This window comes from Delphinus delphis, chromosome 5, assembly GCF_949987515.2.
Source record: "Delphinus delphis chromosome 5, mDelDel1.2, whole genome shotgun sequence".
Lineage (NCBI taxonomy): Eukaryota > Metazoa > Chordata > Mammalia > Artiodactyla > Delphinidae > Delphinus > Delphinus delphis.
In genome coordinates this window covers 83,139,428-83,163,863 of record NC_082687.1, presented here as the reverse complement: position 1 = coordinate 83,163,863, position 24,436 = coordinate 83,139,428, and the positions used below count along the sequence as shown (strand labels likewise).

The 24,436-nt window shown below is 35.1% G+C and overlaps 1 protein-coding gene across 6 annotated transcripts in view; it reads left to right on the top strand.

Annotated features, from left to right (window-relative positions):
- Positions 1 to 24,436, top strand: part of PCDH7 (protocadherin 7) — a 406,244-nt gene that overhangs the window by 4,073 nt on the left and 377,735 nt on the right. Inside the window, exon 2 of one of the 6 annotated variants that reach the window (XR_009519575.2) lies at positions 18,354 to 18,498. The exons of 3 other annotated variants lie outside the window; for them this stretch is intronic. Coding sequence is in view for 2 of the 3 variants with exons in the window: in XM_060012725.2 (XP_059868708.1) it covers positions 23,830 to 23,868 (39 nt within the window). In the remaining variant the exon portion in view is untranslated. Of the gene's footprint in view, positions 1 to 5,559; positions 5,887 to 18,353; positions 18,499 to 23,829; positions 23,875 to 24,436 lie in introns of those variants that run through there. 2 more of the 6 variants (XM_060012725.2, XM_060012726.2) reach the window with 2 other exon arrangements.

The window sequence follows — 24,436 nt, the reverse complement described above, 5'->3', positions numbered from 1 at the left end:
CGGCCTTTATATTATTTGTATACGGTAATAAAAGTTCATAAGCAAAAGTAAATTACATGAACCATTTATTATTTAAGCCAAGCAACAAAAATGTTCATGTTTGATGCAGTGTATGCAAGAATATTTTGATGTGCATTGTGATATACTGAGACTATAAAGGCTTTATGGAATATTTGACACAGTTATTATTCAGTGAAATGTGGCAACAGTAAAAAAAAAAGTGTATTCTGAGGTGAACTTCAAAAAATATAAAATTTATTTTTGAAAGTTTTGCTCATGTAATATGTGTGTGTCTGTGTGTGTGTGTGTGTGTGTGTGTGTGTGTATAACTCAGAAAGTTTACTTTTCACGCCCATCAAGGTTTGACACACAACAAATAAAAACCTTTTGGAAAATTCTGTGTCTAAAGCTGTAGCAACTCTGCTAATAAAACGTCACATATTTCTTACCACCAGAACATCTCAAGAAACACATTTATGTCTGTCAATTAATATCCAATAACAGTTTTTCTATTAAATATGTTTTGCATGTGGAATGTGAGATCTTAGAATAATTAAGGCAAAGAAAAAAGTTATTTTATAGCCTCATTGAAGATGTTATTGATGGGCTCAGTAAAGATATTATAGAAAAGAGATAAATATTAATTTTTATTGTCATAATTTAAAAAAATCAACTTTCTAAAGAAATGACTTTGATATATAGTAGTTTACTGTAGGTATTTGGATAAGGAGAAAGACAACATGCTTTTATATCCAGTTATCAAATCAATCCAAGAAAACACAGGTATGGACTACACTGAATTAAATGACTTTCAAAAAGATGTCTTTTCATGCACATGAGCCTGAGTTATTTCTTTTAAACTGAAATATAGCAAGTGGAGAGTATATCTGTTGTTGTGTTATTGCTTTACCTGGAACTAGAAGATTTTTGTTTTGTTTTTGGTGCTTTTATCTGTTTTGTAAACAAGGACGATTCCAGTTAAAAATAACAGCACTTTTATAACGTTAGTTATAATAACACCCACAAATAAAGATCTGTAGAAATTTATTTAGAAAATGGTAATGTGTTATGCAAAAGCATGTGAAGAGATTTTTCTGCAGAAAACTTATTTCTCCACTGTCATCTTAATAGGACTTTTTGTCCTGTGGCATTCTAAATTATGTAATCTTAAAATTTTGAGTAGACATATCAAGTGGCAGATTTATTGATACTTTATGCAACCACTTCCTATGTTCTGTGCTGTCATTAAGCTTTATTTAGCTCATCAAATGGGGTTAGCTCTATATTCTTGAATATTTAAAACAGCCAATATCAAGACTGTTGTGGCATCCTGTTTAAAAGGCAAAGTGATATGCTTATAAATAAACTAATGTATGGTGTTAGTCTCTTAACTCAGCAAAGACATCCATATACCAGAAGAGAAAAACTACAAAGCCATTGAAATAAACCATGCACTTTGCTAAAAGTGACTTTGAAAAACTTCTGTGTTGTTAGGCATTCAAAAGATGAATAAAGTTTTAACCACAATAAATAGCTGACCTAAAATGAAAGAAAGGCAAATGAAGTACACTCCCCTTAATGTAATTAGTAATAGTAATTGATATGCTTCATCTCCTCAATATTGCTGTCAGGAGACAAGGGATCCATTTACAAAGTTACGTTCTGTTTAGACATCTCACATAATAAACAGGATCTTTTTTGTTCTCATTTTTGTTGTAATGTAGATAGATGATTTTCTATATTTATTTTTTAAAAATGTTACGTTTAGTTTTTAAACATTGCCAAAATGTATTTTCCTTGATTAAAACTGAAAAATAAAATTAAAAAAAGAATGCAGCATTTTCTTATAATTTCTCCCTTTTAATGCCAAATTTATCTAAAGAAAATCTTGAGGGTTGCTGTCTTTTAATTTCTTACAGTAGGGATTAATTAAAAATATGAGATTTTATCTGAGGTAAAGCGTTTTTTTATTTATATTTTTCCTGAATTTCTTATCATAGTTCTTTACTTGTGATATAATGGAAATGATGTCTTTTACAGTGTTCTTATCTTCATGAGAATTGGTATGAAGTGTTGCTCCTAAGTCCTCTTAATGGTTACATTATAATGAGTTAAACAGCTTTGTAGAAATAAAAGTTTGTAAATAATGCCCCCCTCCCCTTCTTTTTGGTTTGTTTTCATAGGCTCTAGAGACATTCAAATCAATCTTCTATAGTTACTCTTGGGCAGAATCTAGGAGATAATGTGTTGCAGAGATGCCGGAATTATTTCTGAAATTCACACATTAGGAAAACTGATTACGTAGCGCAGGTTTTCATAGTTCATACCTTTGCAATTCAAAGAAAAGCCCTTGTTCTCAACTTAATAATCTGTCTAGTTGAGAAAAATGGGGATCATTGACAGCATTAAGTGTACACCATTCCATTTCATTCTCCCTTTACTTGGTAAACCCGGTCTTGGTGGCTGTTAAAGTTTTGTGAACTGGAAGTTCAGCTGTGCTTTTGACTTGTGAAATGAAGCCAGAATCATTCTATTTTTCTATTTATTTTACTATGTGTTAAGTATTTTTCAATTTTCTTAAAAATAGTATAATTCCAAAAGATTAATAGGCAATGTAAAAGTATAGTTCCCACTTTGCATATTATTTTCAAGTTCTTTTGAGCTTATCCTTGCCATAATATTATTTAGATAATGAACTGGCAAGTAAGAATTTCATCTTATTTAGTAAATGGAAAGTAAGGTACTTTATTTCTGCAAGCATATAGAGGATACAGCTTGAATAAACATTAATTTAAAAAGCCATTTGTAGCTGATACTGAAATACTCAAGAAAAATTCATATTAACTCCAGTGACAGTTTCTCTTGCCTAAGGAACTTCTGCATGTCATCTGAATAAAGTTCCCTTTAATTGATCAAACTGTGTTCAGTCTATTCATTGTATACTTAGTAAAATTATGGCAGAAATTATTTTTTTTAATTACTTCCATTTTGGAAACAAATAATGACTTGCCATCATCTATTAGAGTTCTAAGCACTGAGAAAACTGAATATCAATTTATTTGTGAATGTATATTACACCATATGTATTATAGTGGAAATGCCAACCACAGCTTCCAGCTTTAATTCTATAAAAATAACTTCTACAATGTGATTCTCCTGTCTATGACCAAGGACACTTTCAAGAGGCACAATGAATCTGCATATGTTGAGATTTTTGTTACATACGACCTGAAATCATAGGCAAGAGACTAATAACTGATGAAAGTTAGGCTGTGTCTTTAGTCAGGAGGTATCTACTAAAGCAACAATACTTGGCTTTCTGGATGTCTGTGAAACAAGGAAAGGGTCATCCGCTGATTTATCTCTAATGAATATACGAATTTTTATTGAAGTCCAGGTATGACCATTTGAATCTTACCCCAAACTTCTAAGTCAATTACTGACTTTGACATAAGACCACAAAGTCAATTTAAGTCAGGGTTCTAAGTAAATCATGCAGCTGGACAACTATAGCAAAATCATTCTTTCTTGTTATCTTTTATCTTTGAGTAAGTACATATCTCTTATGCCGAAAAGCATGCACATGTGGTAAATATATATCAATCTCTCTCTCTCACACATACGTACACAGATGTTTCCATATAAACCAACTATGTTTCCATTAGGCTTTTATTTCCTGTGATATTCATACATTGATACATAGGAAACATTTGAACTTAAACACATATAAAACTGACATAATATATGTCATAATCAATTGCTTAATGTTTGTATCTAAAATTACTAAGTTATCACATTTTAGAATTAAAAGATATCAACCAAACCAACCCCCTCATTTTGTAGAAGAAACTGAGGCCTAGTATGAAAGTTAATTTGATTGATATCATTAAGATTATTAGGGATATAATGTGGACTAGAGTCCAAGTCATGGAGTGCAGAGAGTCCAATGTTTGTTTTTTTTTTTTAATCATGCTACCTGTAGGAAAAAAAATTGAATTTCTCTCTTTTTCTGTATATATTTCAATAGTGACAGAAATCTCTTGAGGTTTAATTATGTATGTATAGCTATATATTTGGTTATTAAAATGGATTTTTTTACAATAGTATATAATTCTGCTTTAGGCTCTAGTTTATATCTGTAAAATCAGGGAAATTATAATCCAAATTTGATAGATTAAAAGAAATTCATAGTTATTCATAGTTATTTTCCTCTTATGTAAGATAGCAAATGATGATGGACATTAAAGTAACTTAACATGGTTTAGAACATATATTCAACAAGTTGAGAGAATTTTTCATTTTAGCAGAACAATGACAGTAGATATAAGCTTCTACCTAGCATTTAGTATATCCTCAGTAAAAACATATTTGTAATGGAAATGAATAAAGCTTTCTATACATTATTTATGAAACTTTCTATGCATTCTAATTGGGATAATCTTTTACCTTTTCCATCAATAGTGATGATTCCTTTGGCTCTATGCTCCTTTGCATTTTGCCGACTGTGTAGATGCACTTTACTTTATTAACATCCTTAACACACAATTCTGAACTAACATTTCCTCTAAATTTTTTTTCTAGAAAATTTATAGAAGAATGTGACGTTTTGCTATTTTTCAATTGAATTGCTTCCTTGTTAGGCAGTTAACCAGTATAGCATTTTAGATTCTAAATTTACCTGTTGATAAAATATAAAAGATTGAATTTATTAATTTCAAAAATAAAATGTGAACTATTTTTAAAACTAACTATAATATAACAAAACCATTGCTTCACCATAGCCCCCAATGCTTTCAGACATTTTAACATCATTTCTTTTCCTAAAAGAGGATGGTAGTGGAGGTTATGTAGAAAATTTAGTATAATAATTGTTTAGAGCTTTATGTTTAAATTGTATATAACCAATTGCTAGGCTGTTAGCAAGGCTGTATATCCATTTATTTACTATGACTCTATAGAAATAGTGGAATCTGTATATGTGTGTGTGTGTATATATCTATATCTATATCTATCTATATATATCTATATCTATATATATCTATATCTATATCTATATATCTTGAGTCAGCTTTGCTTTTCTTTCTTATTTATTTTAAAAGCCCTTAGAATCTTTTCTAAAGCAGGGACCATGTTTCAGAACATTACACAGTGCTTTATTTAGCATTAGTGTTGTGGGAGAAATCACATTCCAAGAAGAACTGAGCTGAAACCACTAAAACTAGTCTTAATTATCACTTCTGGTGAATTAATGTTTTAAAGGCGGAATAAAGGTTTATTTTCTGTAATTTAGTGATGAACTAAATTCCAGATTATTGAACTCTAATGCTGTGTAAAAACAAACAAAAAAAAACTATTAAAGCTTCCAAGTAGGATTCATCCGACAAGTTAATTTTTTCCCCCTGAACATATTTATTATTTACAAACACATAATTTGCAAATAAAAATTTCTCTGCTCCAAAACCTCCATCACAGCATTCCAATTGGGCATAAGCCATTGGGGAAATTTCTTCATAGCATTTTTTTTTTGACCTGCATAAATCTTTATTTTCCTTCTTTCAGATGCGTCTGCATCCATACATTACTGTGTTTGGCTGAATTCCACTCTAATATGATGCTCCATTATGCACCATACTCTGATGACCTTGCTACTTCACAACCTGCTGGAGCCTGCCCTTGGCCGTGGGGTGTCAGCCAATCACTGCTTGTCCCACTTGTTGTGCATCTGATTTTCAAGGTTTTTTGTTTTGTTTTGTTTTTTTCTCATTTAAGGAAAAATAGTATTGAAATAAATATTGTATAAATAGTATTGAAATAAATATTCAATAAATAGTATTACTATTCAATAAATAGTATTGAAATAAATATTGTATAAAAGAAACAGTATTAATAAAGAAATGTGCTACTAATGGATGTCTAAGTCACCAGGAATTCCTTTCTCAGAATGGTGGTTAGCAGAACTTAACAGTGAAGTCTTTTTAAAAAAAAAACCAAAAGCATATTTCAACAATGATTTTAAGACTCTGGCTTTGTGTAAACCAAGAAAAATTAAGTCTATGAAGTCTTTGTCTATAATACATTAAAAAATGACTTTGTATAAAATCCTAAATTGATCAATAGTTTTAAAGTGTTACATAATCAAAGCCTTTTCCAGATCAGGGAGATAGGTCTGTCAGAGTGAAGGATGGTGTCTCCTTTGCATTGTGTGGGTGTATTTCTAAATGCCACTGTGCGTGTTTGCTCCCACACATGTGTATACAAGGACTTGGAGCAATATTTATAAAAATTATTGTCTGTAAGACAAACTTGAGAGATTTATTTTGTGTTTACCACAGCCACTGCCAATGGACTGGTTTTTCCTTAATCTTGAAATACTGACCAAAATATCTGTAGAATTTTTAAGATTTGTGTTGCTGTTGTTATTAAATTCCTTAAGAAAATTTAGAACCTTTAAGTTAGATTCACTGAAGTCACTGTGGTCACATTCAGAAGGAATATGTGGCTACCTATTTTTGTGGACTACGTTTATCTGAAGGCTATTCTATTTGATGTCAGATAACATAAGTTCAAGCAGCTTCTGAGAATTCAGCACGTTATATATTTTTGAGAAAGCAGGTAGCCGAAGTTTAGTTGTATAAATAGTGATTTGCTAAGTAAGTCAAGAATTCTCTGTATGGTCCCTCTAACTCTCTCTGTTTATATTTTTATGTCTCTATTTGTTATGTTGTATGTGTTTATGTGCTTAAAAATAAGTGTTCCATATGAAAACTTCTATAATTTTATATTTATCATATCATCTGCCTTATTAAAGTTTTCCCCAAGTTTGGAAATACTAAGAATTCAAGACTCTTGAGAAATTTTTGGTGAATTATTGTCAATATAAAAGCCCTTTATGAAATGTAAATATATACTGGAACAACATTAAAATGTGGAATGATAGGAAATGCACACTAACCCATGTAAATCACCAGTGCATGTATTTCAGGCTTTTTATTTTATTAGCTGTTTATTTAATTTTGCAAAATAGAAATTTTCAGAAATATCACTGAGAATATAGTGAAATTCCTGAATAAAACCTAATTTTCATCAACCTCTCATTTTGTTTTGAGCACAAGGACCAGTGTAAGAAACGGGTGAAAAAACTTCATTCCACTTTTGGCTTCTAGGAAATATTATGTTTCCTCATCCCAAGTAGTAAAGTTCCTTAGATATATACTTAAACTAAATCCTGTAACAAATCACATCAACTCAAAACAAATTACAGACCAAAAGACCAAAAAAAGAAGTCCAGAATTTGGGGATAAATTAATCTGTAACCACATGGAGGGGGTATTTATGAATACCTTCACAAGGACCATTCTAAGGCAGAATTTTGCAAACTTGGGTTGCAACACACTATTGGGACATGAATCAATTTGTGAGTTTCTACCATACCACAATTCGAAAGATATGAAATAAAGCAGAAAAATTTCAAGTACACCATTCATGTAGTAAGGGTAAATATCGTCTTGTGCAGTCTTTATTTCAGTTGTGTTTGTATGCCTGTGTGTCTTCCTGCTTTTGGTTGCTATGTAAAAAATTTGTCTTTTTGTGGAAGCAGTTGAAAAGGATTGAGAACCATCCCTCTAGATTGTTCGGGGTAGGGAACAGTGGTTATTTTACTGTTATGATTAGAAAAACATAATAAATCAAAACAACAAAATTACTAAGACTCCCAAGGATTTTAGTGTGCTTTTCAGCTGAATCAAAATAATCAACAGCAACAAGCTTTTGAGAAGTCTGTTATCATTCCTCTGTTTGTTTTTAAATCTTTGAGCATTTCGCCACTGGTTCCTATCCCCGCACAGACTTCCAGATTTCTCTCTGCTCCAACCCCTTGCTCCCAGATGTCATCCTCCTCCTCAGGTCTCCTTTTCAGTTACTGGAATTTGCCATGTAGGGAGGTTTCTGTGGAGAGTTGGAGATAAACTCAGAGCAACCCACCCACCTTATATATTTTAGCATTTGGATATTTTATTTAAAACGACAAGACAATACTTCCTTCTCCATTACAAAATCTGAAGAGGAATATGAGGCTTCCCTGGTGGCGCAGTGGTTGAGAGTCCCCCTGCCGATGCAGGGGACACGGGTTCGTGCCCCGGTCCGGGAAGATCCCACATGCCGCAGAGCGGCTGGGCCTGTGAGCCATGGCCGCTGAGCCTGCACGTCTGGAACCTGTGCTCCGCAACGGGAGAGGCCACAACAATGAAAGGCCCGCATACCGCAAAAAATAATAATAATAATAAAAGAAATAAAGAGGAATATGGGAATGTTAGAGACTGGCTTAAATAAAGTTTTTTTCTTTTAACACAATTAATATAAGCTGGTACTGGGTATGCAAAGAAAAATAAGATATAGAGTCTTTGTCCTCATGAAATTACTATATTAAAAAGAAGATTGCAGAGCAGAAAAATGATGATTATAGATTATATTTGCATTATGCTTCTTAAGGGTCAAAGCATTGAATGCATGTTTGCTTCTCAGCGTAATCAGTGAAAAAAAAGCACCATTATTATTTCTGAGGTGAGCAAACTAGAGTAATGAACAGCTTTTTCAGCACTCTGATGGAACTAGCTAAGAACTTTATCAAGTCTTTGAAGAAATAGCCAGTCAGAATTCAAAAGTACTGAAAGCATTTGAGGAAGGTGGTGAAATTTGTGCTTTCAAATACACTATATTTTTAGACTTACCTAGGTAAATTCTTCCCAAAAGAATTAGAAAAGGCCCAGCTTTTCAAACTTTTTCCAGTCACAAACTACACTTTATACTACCAAAAAAAAAAAAAAAAAAAGAGTTCTGGGTATAATTTGGAGATCTCATTAATTACCCTACTTTGTAAACAACAGCCCCATATGTGGTTAAAAACAAACAAACAAACCTCAAGAACTAGGTAAATCACTCTAATCTTAATTAATTTTTGAGCCTATCTCTAGAAAAACAACTGAGATCCTTCAGAAGTAATCCCACAATTTGAAATAGCTCTCTGGGAATAATTTCTATCTGTAACTTTGCAAAACGCTTTTCTTGGATGTGTGTGACTTTTTTTTTATCCATTTATTTTATAGAGAATAGATTGATTTGCGATATCTTTTATACACCATGCAAGGCTTTGTAATTAAAATGATGGCTAAAATAAGGCCCTTATCCTCTGTGCAAAAATAATATACATAAGGCAAGGGATACATGAAGCTCAGAGAGACTGCCCCCAAGTTTGTCTTGTCTGTCGTGGCATTCCCAGTGCCTACTAGAGTTCTCAGCATATAGGAGACACCCCCAAAGTACTTGTGGAACAAATGAATGAACAAAGGGCCTGGGCTTTATTGCTAGGTAGACTGAAAATCCATCCACATGGGATCACCAGACTGTGGTATGACCCTTTTATATTGGACTCTAAGAACTCCTAATTTGTTATTTTCTTTCCCTGCTGGGTGGGTGTCTCCATGACAGAAGACTACCTGCTAGGTTGGCTAGAGTCCCTGCCTTCTCTGCAAGATGTATGACTTGTTTCTGTACCAAATGAATAATTCTCTGATTTCCCCTCCTCGCTTCTTCTTGGTGGTGTTATAAACACCAAACCCTTAAAAAAGATAAAACTAAAGCAAACATGTGAGGGAGGCACTGGTCACACAACAGACTTCTGATATATTTTGAGGGGCTGTGCAGAAGTGTGCAGACACATGGGTTTTCAAGATTTTTGTGGAGATCCTCATCTGCAAGGAAAAATGGACACACACACACCCGAACGCTTGCATAAGTCTCTGTATTCATCAATTTATATAGTCCTGCAGGTATTATTCAATCACTGTACCAACCTATGCTCACTGATAATGGATCTTTTTTCCCCATTTTCATTCTGACTGCCCCTGAGGAGAAGTCATTTTTAAAGATGAGAGTCTAGCATATCTGTAAAGAGAAACGTGTACTTGGTGTACTCAGGAAAGAGGTCTAGAAGAAAGAATATGCCCTTACTGGGGAGTGGTGGGCAGTGAGGTAGAAGCTGAGAAATGCCTTGCAAATTAAAAGCAGTCCTTAGAAGTCCAGAGATTCTAAGCGGCACCTCTTGTAAATTGCAAATGACCTCTGAAGGAGTTGGTTCAGTCTTGGGCACACCTGGGTGTAAATTGCTGTAAGCAGATAACTAGGTCAGCACCTCACAAAGATCAATAGTTCTTAAGAAATGAGGATTTTGATTAGAGCCATGAGGAAGAATGAACAGCCTTCAGTAGTTTAGAAGACTGAGATCTCTGTTAAGGCACCAAGTGTCTTGGACTCCAGCTGGGAGTCAGGAGGTAAGGTGAGATTATAGCAGAAAAGAATATTCAGTCCCAACAAAAGCAAATGTATGTGGCCTTGATTTTGGCCCAGGGCCCTGGTGACCAGAAGGATGACACTAAGTGTCAAGGCTTGATATGATTGCAAGACTGGTGTTAAAAAGTAGTAAACATTTACTTTCTCCCATTTCTACTAGTTGTTTTGCTTTGGTTTGGGTTTTGTTTTCAGCCTAGAGTATCAGGTCCAAGTGCTCTGTCTTCATTCATTTTCTACCCCTGTACTTTTGGGAGAAAGAGAAAAACAAAGAAGGAGAAAAAAAGGAAAAAAAAAGTACAACCACTGCATGGCAATAGACTCACCTTCGCCTTACTATTATTATTAGATTACTGTAATCAAAATGCTTGATGCTTGCCACGTTATTGCCATGTAGCTGTTTCTTATCCTAACTTAATTCCATTCTCAGAAATTGAGTTCTAATAGGTCTGTACTATATCCCAGAAACCTGAATTTTTAACACTTCCCCCTTTTCAATTCTGATTGCAGAGGGTAGGTAAGACTACAAAACATGAGGTTTAAAGCCCCTGAAATTCCTAACTTCTGCTTACTGGTTTGCTTTTTGACAGCCTCTGGCAAAATAGAAAACTGAAGCCTAGTAAGGTTATAGGAAAATCTGCCTTCTTGCCCTGGCTTTCTCACTAACTGGCCAGCGCACCCTATGTAAGTCCTTTCAAGTCCTGAAGCCTCTCAAACTCATCTGGTGTCATTTTACATAATAACCCCTGCTCTGATTACATGACAGGGCTTATGAGGGTCACATAAAACGTTTGGGACTTGTAAAACGCCACGGAAACTTAAGATAGTACTTCTCCTTATCCATGAATTTCTCTAAGCCCTTCTTGAAGTGCATTTATTGTACACTTTTGGGGTATTTTCACTATCCATTATTTTTAAAAGGTTTTTGGTTTCAGGAGTTTTTGTTTGTTTGTTTTGTCACAATCACTTGTTTGAAGCCTCTGATGTTCTCTTATCCTGGTTGATTTCTTCAAAGTTATGCTGATCCCCGATCAAGGTGCAACTAGGGTGTGTGCTGTCCTTAGAGCAATAGCCACTGGGTTTTGTCTGAAGTCATTTCAGAGCCTATGACATCTCGATAGGAAAAAGGAGAAGAAATAGCTTATTGCTGTAAAGCAAGTAGTTTAGGAAAGACTTAAAATAGTTTGTATCCATTTTGATACTTTAAAAAATTCACTACTTTTTAACAGTCCTTTCCTCTTCCATACAATATTTCCTGGGAGTTTTTCTTTCACTTCTGATGTCCGGCCTCTAACATTAAGCGCGATCATTTATGGAGCTTTAATTCTGTGCCAATCACTCTGCAACGACGTGTACCACATTATAACATTGACTCCTCCTAACAATTCCAGGAGGCAGGTTCTATTATTTTTTCCATGTGAAACATGTAACTGGGGAATAAAATCAAACAAAACCTCTTAGGTCCCATCCTCTTTACGTAAAACAGGGGCCTTCAGCTACCTGCAGTCAACTCTTCTCTGACATAGTTCTCTCTACAAATCTGAGAATTATTATTGATATAGTAGTCTTGATAGATTTAAATTTGCATATATATATATATATATTTAGGCTTTTATGTGCATTTCGTTCTAGTCCACAATATTTGCGATGTATCCTCAGCAAAAAGGGCTGCCATAACAAAATACCATGGACTATGTGCCTTAAACCATAGAAATTTCTTTTTCACAGTTCTAGTGGCTAGAAGTCCCAGATCAAGGTGCCAGCACATTCACAGAGAGAGAGCTCTTGTGTTCCTTTCCCTTCTTCTAATGACACCAGTTCTATCAGATTAGGGCCTTACCCTTCTGATATAATTAGCCCCATAAAGATCCTAATTCCAAGTAAATCACATTGGATGTCAGGGCTTCAGCATATGAATTTTGGGGATACACAAGTCACTCCATAGCAGATTCTATTCTTGGTCTGAGCAGAACACATTGGAATAGACCATTGTTTCTTCATGAGCTTGTCATTCACCACAGTTGGTATATTCATAGGAAGGAAGGTACACTTTCCATTTTAAAAGAACATTTTCCCTTTTCAGATTGGCTCCAAAAGGCAGCCCTTTAGATGTGTTCTTGGCACTGATGAAAAATTGGTACAGTTGCTATAGCTTTTGTGAAAAAATATGAATCTATAACATGTATGCATGTGCATAAAATTTGAAGTTCATTGTTTAGCTTATTATATCTAACTTTTTATGCATATCTTTGAATGTTTTTTGCAATTTTCAGTTTTCACAGGGATTTGTGATATTACATAACATCTTAGTTATTTTAATTTTGCCAACCAATATAAGTGCATGTAGGTATATTAATTAATGTAAAATCAATATTCGTATAAAATAGTCCAGAAATTGTTCCACAAATGTAACAGTAGTCTTTTAAAATGATGATGCTAATATTTAGTCTTAAATGTCTAGTATATTTTCAGCATTAAAGTCCAAATGAAAAGGAATAGGGGTTAAGGGGTGGGGGGAGTCAGTTGAAACATTAATAATGTAGGCTTAATAATCCCTCTTTTCAAAGGACAGTCTCAGTGGATTTTCACACACAGTGGCATAATTGGTCTGACAAAGATCCAATGGGTTTGATTTCTCCTGGCATATGGAAACTGCCAAACCTGTAACCAAGGCTGGTCCCAAGCTCTGAGTGACTCTTCACCAACTATTATTATGTATGCATGCAACACTTTGCATCAACACAAATCCATGGAATATCAAGGATTTTTTTTTTTCACTGTGCCTTTTTATTTTCTTAAAAAAATTAAAGAGTCATGTAATAAAATACATAATGAGTAGCCTGGGAACTATATATGTATCCAGTGGGCTGTAGGAAGTGGTTATATTTTAGGGTAATAACACAGGATTAACTCATCAATGTCGGGAAAAGAAACTTCTTTTCTGTCCTTTGGTCAGAATTTCTAGACAACGGAGTATAACAGCTGAATAGACCTTTCCTAAGAAGTACCTTTCTAAGCTTCCTGAGCTAATTTTACATTTGACCCCCTATATTAAAAATGGCAAGTTAATCAGTTCTTTTGTTCAGGGAAATGGCAATAAGTATGGCATGAACGTAAAGGTTTTGTTTTGCTTTTTTAAAAATTGCATCTAAATCTGCTTTTTGGTGTATTTAACTGTTGAACACAAGGACCAATTTTAGATAGAGAGATGGCTTTTCTATAGGGGATTAAGGACAAAAGATGGTAATGCCGATTTTTTTCCAAACCAATGCGCATACTATTAGGTCAGGAGCATTAAAATTTACCTTGTTACAAAAATTTCTTGCCTTTTTCTTTAATGTTTTAATGTTTCTTTAATAAGAAACTAATGTGTGTGTATGTATGTGCATATGTATGTATGATATGTATATGCATATATACATATAACTACACACACAAAGGTAATACAGTTAACATTACAGAGAGCAGATACTCAATGAGTGATTATCTTATGCCAATTATGTGGTTATATGCAAGGCATTGTTTTAGGCACTGGAGAAGCAGCAAAATAAAAGACACACATGTCTTCCCCCATGGAGATTCAATTATAGTTGGATAATACATAAATAATAGGTAAACTTATACTGCATGCTGTGTTCTACGCACTGGTCAAACGTATTTTATATATATTAACTTATTAAATAGGTCCAACAGCACTATGAAGAACACCTGTAATTGTCTTCATTCTGTAGATGAGGAGAGTGTTGCACAGTGGAGTTGAGTAACTTGCTCATTTCCCCACAACTTACAAAGCGTCAGAGCTGAGGTTCAAGTGCAGACAGTCTGGCTACAGAGGCCATACTCTCCACCACTGTGCTTATGCGAAGTAGAGGGAACACATTTATTTTACAGCCAACTAGTTCTGTGAGGATGAAATTGAATTCACTCGACTTTTCTTAAAGGCTTCAGTGAAATTTCAGCCTTACTATTTTAATACCTTTTACTATGTTCTTGAAATTAGGTCACTCGGTCCAATTTTTTTTTTTAATAGTGCCATCTCAAGCCTTAAAGTGCAAATCAAAAGATCGGAAGATAGTTATTAGACTAGTAAGCACTTCCCTCCTTCCTTCTACCCATTCTGTTCTTTGGGGAATACCTCATAAATATATTTTTCCCTTTTTTTGTTATTTTATTTTAATATTCTTCATTTTGTTAAGTTTTCATCGTCTGTGGTGTATGTTATTAATACAACTAGGAGAAAACAAATCCATTAATTTTTGTGAATTGTCAATTGATTTAGGATAGGAAATGCCTTTCTATAGAGAATAAAATTTTACTTAGAAGATTTTAAAATCATACATTTTGTTTACCTTTTACTAAAAAGACATGTTTTCTCTTATTTTTGTTTTTTTTTCCCCTAATCATTCAGAACATTTAAAAGAAAAGGTGAAAGTGAATTCCTTGTAAGATTTCCTATAACATACTCTGGTTTTCTTTAAATTAGGTGCTCATTATTAAATATTCAATTAAAATATGACCTACATCATTTCACAGTTTTTTTCTCTCAAAACGTATTATCATTCTATTTCTTTATTTAAACATTATATGTTTCTTTATGAGACACATTTTTAATCACTTAAAATTCAGATGAGTACCAGTGAAGCCTATCTGAAGTTGATTCTTTATGACAATAAATGTACTCATTTTTGCTATGATAGTGCTTTCCTAACGTGTTGATGATACTTTTTATTATAGGATATTTACTCAACAGGTAGATATCTCAAAATATGAATCTTTGTAATATAACTCTGGATTCAGTTATACAATATCTCAATACACTTGTGATCTGGATTGATCTTAGTATATGATTTATATGATTTAAAATTTTTAAGCTTCAGAATTAGTGAATCAAATTTTTGAGGCTATTGCCACAGTCAACAATTTGTGGAATTTTCTTTTTTTTTTTTTTTTTTGCGGTACGTGGGCCCCTCACTCTTGTGGCCTCTCCCGTTGCAGAGCACAGGCTCCAGACGCGCAGGCTCAGCGGCCATGGCTCACAGGCCCAGCCACTCCGCAGCATGTGGGATCTTCCCGGACTGGGGCACGAACCCGCGTCCCCTGCATTGGCAGGCGGACTCTCAACCACTGCGCCACTAGGGAAGCCCTGGAATTTTCTTTCCTTAACAATAAGTATTAAAAATAATGCCAGCTTCACAGTTATTTCCTACTAATAGGAAGAAAGTATGATAAACTGGTATGGAACCCAACTAATAATCCCCTCCAGACCTCACTTGAATTCTTACAGAGCCCAATATATCACCTCTTTACCATTTGGTTAAAAGTTTAACTCCCACTTGGAAAAAACCAATTTAAAGCCAAAGGACTCTGGCAATTAATCAGTGTTAGTTATTGGCCTACTAAGTGTGAGCATCAAACATACATTCTAAAATTCCTGGAGCATTAGAGTATGAGCAAAGTAGGGGATGGAACAATTTGGTTTGAGTTGGAAAGCTCATTCAAATTTAGTGTCTGAAAAGGGATAATTAGTTATGAATCTGTACACTTCAGTGTAGTTACTGGTACACTTTCAGAAAGAGGAAAAGAGAAGAAAAGACAAAGAATGCCGTGTATAGGGCACAACCACATTGTAAGGACCTGATGAAATCCATAATTCAGTCTGTCTGTACTACTGTCACTCTAGAAAAATGTTTCCTGGATACACCTTGTGAGGTTTTTTTTTGTTTGTTTGTTTGTTTTTTATCCACTTAGGCAAGTGGGAATTGTTTTCAGTCCCCAGCAGCAAATAGTATGAATACTTACCTTCCACAGTAAGCAAGTTATAAAAGTACATTACTTGCTTATGTGTTCTTGAGAATTCACTGCTATTAATTTTGAACTTTTTGACTGTTCTTTTGTAAAGCAAGAACAGTAGTTGCCAGAGCACAAGGCAGAAACTCCTAATGGCAAATAAGCATTTACAACCATGTAACTGCTCTATTTATCCTGAGAAGTGGCTCAACGAAGAATTTAGTTTTACTGTATGCTTATGCTTTCCAGTATCTATATTGTTTGCCGATCATTGGATGATGTGAACCTTGAGGAACTTAAAGTGCTTGATGTCCCCACTATGTCGCATTACAGTTAATGGAATAGCATATGCACACTGTGAAGGAAGAACAGACATGGCTTGTGAATAAAAAATCAATTTGTACACAGTACTTCTGTAATCTATATAGTCTGTATACATTTCTCTACATCAGAAATTCTCAGTTCTATGTTTCAGGCTACAGAGGTGCCATGTGAAGAAAATGAGAGTGATTTGTGTGAAGCCTAAACAAAGGAAATCCAGCCACACTTCTAGTCCTTAATTACTGTGTCATGCACACTTATGCAATTTATCTTGTGTTCAGAGTTGACCTGTGTGCTGCTCTTTTGATCTCTAGCATTAGTAAGGACTAGAAGAGGGCTGCCACTTGAGCTGTGAATTTTGTTTTGATATAAAATAGTATCAGAAAGAAAGAAATTATTCATCACAATCTAGTTCATATACAAAGACATTGAAATGCAGACAGATCCTCACATCTAAAAGCATGACTTACCATATAATATGCCTCTGCATTAGTGGGTACAATCCTGGCAGAGAGACAGATGCAGCTTTTATAAGGTTTATTTTGGTCTTGATCTCTGATGTTGAACAGATCCCTCGGTTTTTCTCTGTCTCATTTTTCCAACTTATTCAAAACTCCATGGGAAATGTAATAAACTGTAAAAATCAAACAGTGAAACATTGGATATTGATGAATGTAATTTCTATGTTAGTAAACAAACTACCTTCAAGGAGGATGGAGGGAGATTCAGAAATGAAGTAATGGTGCCAAAGCTGAAGCTTAGTATTTTCCTAGAAGAATTAGTTTAAAAAAATTAAAACTATCTTGTTACCAAAAATAATAGTATTGTCATTTTATTCCTAGCACTCCCCTGTGGAGGAGAATTGAAGACATTATTTTATCACTCTGAGTAAAAGCAGAAATGTGTTATTGAAGAAAGGAGGAAAAAATATGCTTCAGAACTAGAGAGGAAAGTCTCAATTTACAAAAGGAAAAAAATGAAGGGTTTTGCTCAGGGGTCCAAAAAAATATTTGGCTTATTTCTTTTTTATCATTTAAGCTGGTTTCTTGCTGGGCCTTTTTATGGAATAATTGAAAAAAAAAGTGGGGAAGAACTTTTTCAGCAAAGGCAAAAGACAGTAAAAAAATTAAAGTGCTAAGAGAATATAGATAGGAAGTTGTATCTTTTTGTACTTTCATGATTGCCTGCATTTCCCCCTAAACTTATAGTTGAAAAACTCTGAAAAAGATATCAAGCCCTGAGCAAAGTACTAGAGAATAAAACATAACATCCTGTGCCCCTTCTACTCCGCATTCTCACTTCTACTCTCTTTCTTTCTCATGCACATACACGTACACACACAAGCACTCCCACAAGCTCAGACTTCACTAAGCTTTAACACAGTCATACGTTGATAAATCAATTTAGGGAGCATTGAAATTTTGGGGGCATGTTGACATTTTTGAAAGCTGCTTTCACAAAACTGATTATTAATTCTCCCAGGATATTTCAAGCTGGGGAGGAAGATTGCTCGAATAATGACTTTAGCAAAGTGGACATTCTGCACTTGGCAATTTTCCTGAAAGACATTGGATTGTAGGTAATCTGTGTTTCCCTTCATCCTGCAGCATCCTCTGCAGCGGAGTCAGTTTGTGATAGTCTGAGGTGCTGCTCTTGTCTTTCCCCTGTGGCATCTTGTAAGCTTTTACACTTGCTTTAGCTACATTTTTCCCACCAAGCGGGCTGAGTTTTCTCACTGTCTCAGAGGAAGTCAGATGTCAGTTAAGTACCGAGCAGCCAAGTGATAAGAATATTTTAAACGCTGAATGTTTTTGAAGTTTTCAGGATCCCAGCTGCATTGAGAAAGCTATAAAGGACTAACGCGGGCCTCTCACTGTTGTTGCCTCTCCCATTGCGGAGCACAGGCTCCGGACGCGCAGGCTCCGCGGCCATGGCTCACGGGCCCAGCCGCTCTGCAGCATGTGTGATCTTCCCGGACAGGGGCACGAACTCGCGTCCGCTACATCGGCAGGCGACTCTCAACCACTGAGCCACCAGGGAAGCCCCAAAGTATCCTTTTAATGTAGTATGATAACAACTATAATGGGAGCTATACGGACTTTGGGAAGGACTTACTGATTCCTAGGAAGGTTGATAATAGATAATGACTTCACAAGGAAGTTCTAACATGGCTTTAATTTCTTTCTCCTGCATCAACCCTGCACCAATCTGGCAACCTTGGCCACAGGCATTAACTCCTCTCATGGGAGCTGAGTTGGAACCCCATCTTCCTTTACATTTCAACAGGTTTTTGCTTTTTATGCATTTCAAAGGGATTTTTTTCTTAGATTGTTGAAATTAGAGCCAGCGCATGAGCAATTCAGTTAACCTCATTGCTTTGTTGTTATTCTGTCATTTTGACCAAGAACTGAACTTGCTCACTGTAACTGTTTACTCTGAATTCTTCACACTTGGCTCTAAATGATTTTAAATAATTTTCTGATGTCAAACCACCTTCAAATGGAACTATTATTATCATTGAAGAGATTGAAAGAAAAGAGGCACATGTGCAAAGCGATTTCCAAGAGAGGATGCTTTTAATCATGGCAACATTACTGGAATGTTTACACCCGCTTGAGGCAACTTTGAAAAATAGAACAATTCGTCTGAGCCATAAGTTACATTTTCCTAAAAACAGTCATGTAATCTTGTATTTTCACACCTTGTATTTGTTTTATGCATTGATTGTCAAAAGTGTTATAGCCCCGGAGATCCTAAGGAAAATCATAATGATTTTTTCTTGTGATTACTAATTATTTTAGGTGCTTTTCATTTCTTCTAGGTGCTGTCTTGTTTTATCCGAGCACCTTTCATGTGTTCTATTAACACTGGTACTTGTTATCAACTGACTTCTAGATAATCCTGCTTAAGTGACTGGTTGATGATAGCTTTTAAGATATTGCCTCTCCAAGTTATATTTCTATTCACGGAGGATTCTGGAATAACAAAAAACCCTGATGTGAAGCTTTCTAATGAAGGGATTTATATAAGGCATTATCCAGAATACAGAGGAAAACATTTGGAGACAAAGCAATTCTGGTTGACCTTTCTCCTATCATTCTTCCTCCCTTGACCTCTTAAAAGGATCACTTCACAATAGATCTTTAGTTTGTGTCCAGGTGGCAATAAGGAGTAAGGTATTCCTTATTTACTGCCAATGATACTCAGGGTCTAATTACTTAGTTCATTTTATATATACATATATATATGTATATATAATTTTTCCTCAAAAGAGATAATATTATATTTTAAATTTTAGGGTAAATTTTGGTCTGGAAACCTCTCACCCCCAGGAGATAACAGAGGCTGTTAACTCTAACCTAGATGATAATTTTTAAAAAATTAAAAATTATATTTCTATCATTTCTGAAAAGTATTAAAAAGAAGCAGCATGTAGAAAGGTTGCATGTTTTAAATGTCCTTGTCAAGCCTCATGGTAAAAGACCCTTAAAAAGGGTTACTTATTGGAAGAACAACGCAATTGATTTTCTGTAAATTAGCTTCAGTTGTAAGACCTACAGCATGAAGAGAGAGCAAAGAGGTAGATGTTCTGGAGTGGGTGTCACTGTTTAACTAGCCTTGGTTGCAATCTCTCCCTTCATATTTTGGCATCTCGGTTTCCTTGTTTTTGTGCTGCCAACTTTTCCAGTCTCCTGAGGCCTTATTTTCAGTAACTATTCCTGAAATCCACTCCATTCACTTCCTAGAAAGTCTTGCAGAATCTCTGTATAATTCCCTCAGGGCAATGGTTTAAGCTAATACATAGGTTGGGATATTCTATTGAGAGTATATTTACACTGGTGACTGTTAGTGGGTTACTATGTTAATATTACTAGCAACTATTTTTAGGAATTGGAAATTGACTTGAGGTAGAAACATGCCAACTATCAATCGTTATTTCAACTATCTAAGTCTGGCTAATGGAAGAGAATTTTTTTTTCTTTTCCTTCCTTCATTCCTTTTTTTTCTTTTTCAGTTTTTTAATTGGGTAGAGTCTAGTAAACCGTAAATACATGTTTGTTTCAGTGGGCTTTTGAGGATTTAGTAATAAAGGTTCTTTTTATCACTGGGTCTTTTATACCATTGGTATCATGGTGAATTCTTTCATGTATCAGAATAGAGCAGTATAATTAATCATTTGAACAAGATATATGATGTTTTAATATTTAAAGTATTTTAATGCATTTTTGAATTATTCTCCATCATGACAATTTATATCATGATTTTTTAAAAGGTGTTGGCTAAAACCATTTGTGTAACGCTAAAATGTTTTAATACACTTTATATAGTTAATGTTGAACTACATCTAAGAAAATGGAGACATTGTGGTACTATACAACCAGGAGACTTTATTTTTTTAATTATTTCTATTTTTTTAATTGATTTATTTTATTTATTTATTTTTGGCTGCTTTGAGTCTTCGTTGCTGCATGCAGTCTTTCTCTAGTTGCGGCGACAGGGCCTACTCTTCCTTTCTGTGCGCAGGCTTCTCATTGCAGTGGCTTCTCTTGTTGCGGAGCACGGGCTCTAGGTGCACGGGCTTCAGTAGTTGTGGCACACAGGCTCAGTAGTTGTGGCTAGCGGGCTCTAGGGCGCAGGCTCAGTAGTTGTGGATCACGGGCCTAGTTGCTCCACGGCATGTGGGATCTTCCAGGAGCAGGGCTTGAACCCGTGTCCCCTGCATTGGCAGGTGGATTCTTAACCACTGCGTCACCAGGGAAGCCCCAGCCAGGAGACTTAATTCAGGTCCTACGTGATGTTGCCTAATGCATCTAACCATCATTTCCCAGGTGTCTTCCAGGCCTTACTTTAGTCTTGAATTAGTTTCCTATTGCCCTTGTAACAAATTATCATGAACATAGTGATTTAAACAGCGGTCATTTATTTCTTACACGTCTGATGGTCAGAATTCTGAAATGGGTCTCACCAGGCTATAATCAATGTATTGGCAGGGATGTTCTTCTTTTTTAGAGGGTCAAGGAGAAAATCTATTTTCTTGCCTTCTCCAGTTTCCAGAGGCTACCTACCTTCTTTGGCTCTTGACTCTCTTCCATCTTCGAAGCCAGCAATGGCTGGTTAAGAGTCTTTTTCATATATCACTCTGGCTCTCTTCTGTCTCTCTCTTAATCATTTAAGGACATTGTGGTTACATTGGACCCACTTGGATGATCCAGGAAAATCTCCTTATTTTATGATCAATTGATTAGAAGCTAATTCCATCTGTCATTTTAATTCCTTTTTTCCAAGATTAGGATGCAGATATCTTGGGAGGGGGGCATCATTCTGCTCACTATAGGTCTGATAGGCAAACATTCCAAAAATTTGATAATGACATGTTATAAACCACAAAATATTATTCGGGCAGTCTCCAGCCTGATTTTCTTTTCCTGTGAAATCTCAACATTTTATCTTATCACCAAATAGGTATTTCATTCTTACCTCTACTATATCTTACTTTTCCCTGAAAAGAATTTATTTGTATTTGAAAGAGCTTAAGGATAGAAAAAGCCGAAGTAATTTTTTTTCTGTAAGATAAACTTCTATATATAAAGCCATTAACTGTTTTGAAATATAATATGATTGATTTCACTCTCAACTTTATTAGGAGTTTATGACTGCATCAACTTTTCAAACTGTTTATTTATTGAACTTATTAAGTACCAATTATGTACAAATACTATGATTGTTGTTAGATAGGGTCTGACTGACTCGCTCAACCAGAAGCAGTAAAGAGGTGAGACTAGCTTTGCGGTAGAGTAAATCTGATTTGTCTTTGAGTCTCAATATCCTCACAATATCTGCCATGTAGAGATGTTATGAGGGTTAAATGGGTTAATGGACACACAGACCCTGGGACATACAGAAACTCAACAAAGGATAGTGTCTTTACTCTTAAGGACTTGACCTGACAGTGCTACCACTACAGGGATAACACGATGGCAGCGCTATCTTGAGGGCAGTAAAAGGTAATTATATCTGGCACTAGTCATAATTCCTCTCTTTCTAATTGCCATGGCTTATGGTTTGTTTGATTGCAGGAACCCATACTAACCATGATTGGACTAGTTATCAACCGAGGAAAGGATATGCTTTGAATTAGGAAAGACTATTCAGTTGTAGTTTACTCAAATGCATTCAGTTTAGTCTTAACTGTACTTTCATTGGAGACTGTGGATCCAAGATAGTGTCCCCCTAGGAAAGAAAAAATAAATAAATAAATGTTGACACTGGAGAAAAGATGTGGTCTCACCAATTCTCATCAATCAGTGTTCCCTGAAATCCTAATGGAGACATTACTTGCTGCTTCTTTGATTTCTGAACCTCTCAGGGCACATATATGCTGACATCACTTGGTTCCTTAAAATCTGATGGCAGTTTGTATCTCAGTTTGTCTCAATGAGCAAATTTCAATAGGGCCAGGTTTTCTATAAGAGAAGAGGAAAGATAGAAGCAGTCTCTAGACTTCTGAAATTCATTAAACAGCTTTCTTACTTTAACATAAAACAGTCAAATACATAAGCATGCCTGGAATTATTCTATTTTTATTTTGTGATTCTGGTGGGCATTTTTGTAGAAGGGGCTCAGAATAAATGATCTTTGAAGAGGAGTTCAATTGTCAATACAACATGCCTGCAACATTATTCTTCTAAGGGATAGAAAAAGAGATAATAGATGACTAAGTATATCACTCACATTTAATATAATGCCCAGAGATTACACCATGACTTTTGCATTTCATAGGAAACACAATATCCCTGATGATGAAACACTGGAATTCAGGCAAATGATAATATAAGGAAATTAAGTTCAATAAATGTTTACAAGGCCAGTATGAAATGAGATTATGATTTGGATATAAAAATTTTTGTACAAATGATTATTACTTTGTAGGATTTTTAGGTTCATGTGTTTTAGTTTCTATATCTATGGGTTTCATTTTCTCATCTGTAAAAGTAAGTATTCTGATAATATCTATTTATAGAATTATGCAGCTCAGGCAAGATTAAATAGGTGAAAGTAATCTATAAATTGTAGATTGCTCTACAAAGGTTATTTATATCTATTGGGTAGATGCCAGGGGTGTTGCTAAACATTGTACAGAACACAGGGAAGCTACTCACAACATAGAAATGTGATGCCCAAAATGTCAATGATGCCAAGGTAGAGAGACCCTGCCCTATAGTGAGTAATGACCACTCTGTCCCATCTCTAGGCAGAAGGCGACAAGGGGAGAGAGAAGTTAGTGGAATAAAAAAGGAGAAACATTTGGAGAGGGCTGCCCAAAGTGGCCTTGGAGTCAGGGAATAAAAACTCTGACCTCTTTCTTCTCTCTCTTTTTAGTCTGGGCCAAGAATTTCCACTGGACAAACCTGGCTATAAGCCAGAGAGCAAGGGATCCTGGGCATGTAATCTATATTGGTCAACCTCCTGGGTGTAAAACATGATCCTATGGATAAGGATGAGAGCGGACAGAACAGGTGTGTGTGAGAAATTGAAAATATTTAACCCCAACCATGAATCACTGTCTCTAATTAATATTCAACTCTGTGAGTCCATGAGGAAATAATGTCTGTGGATAGGTTCGTATATATGCAGAGAGTAAAGTCAACCATGGGTACAAATTTGAAGAAAAGGAAAATTCAGAAATACATCTGTAAATTAATTCTTCCCCAGATAGTTTGTGTTGTTCACCGTATTAAAATAGAGTAAGCATCTGCTTGTACCTTGTTCAACTATATGCCTTTGTCCATTTGTGTTCATTCAGTAATTTACCAAGTAACTGAAAGTGTGCTGAGTGCCAGGTACTTGTCCAAGTATAGAAGATACAAAAAATGGATATAAAATGGTGCCCACTCTGGAAGCTTCTTTGGATGTAGTAGGAGAGATATTTATATAAACAAACTACTGCAACACTTGGAGCATGTATGTCTGAAGTAGTATGGTAGAG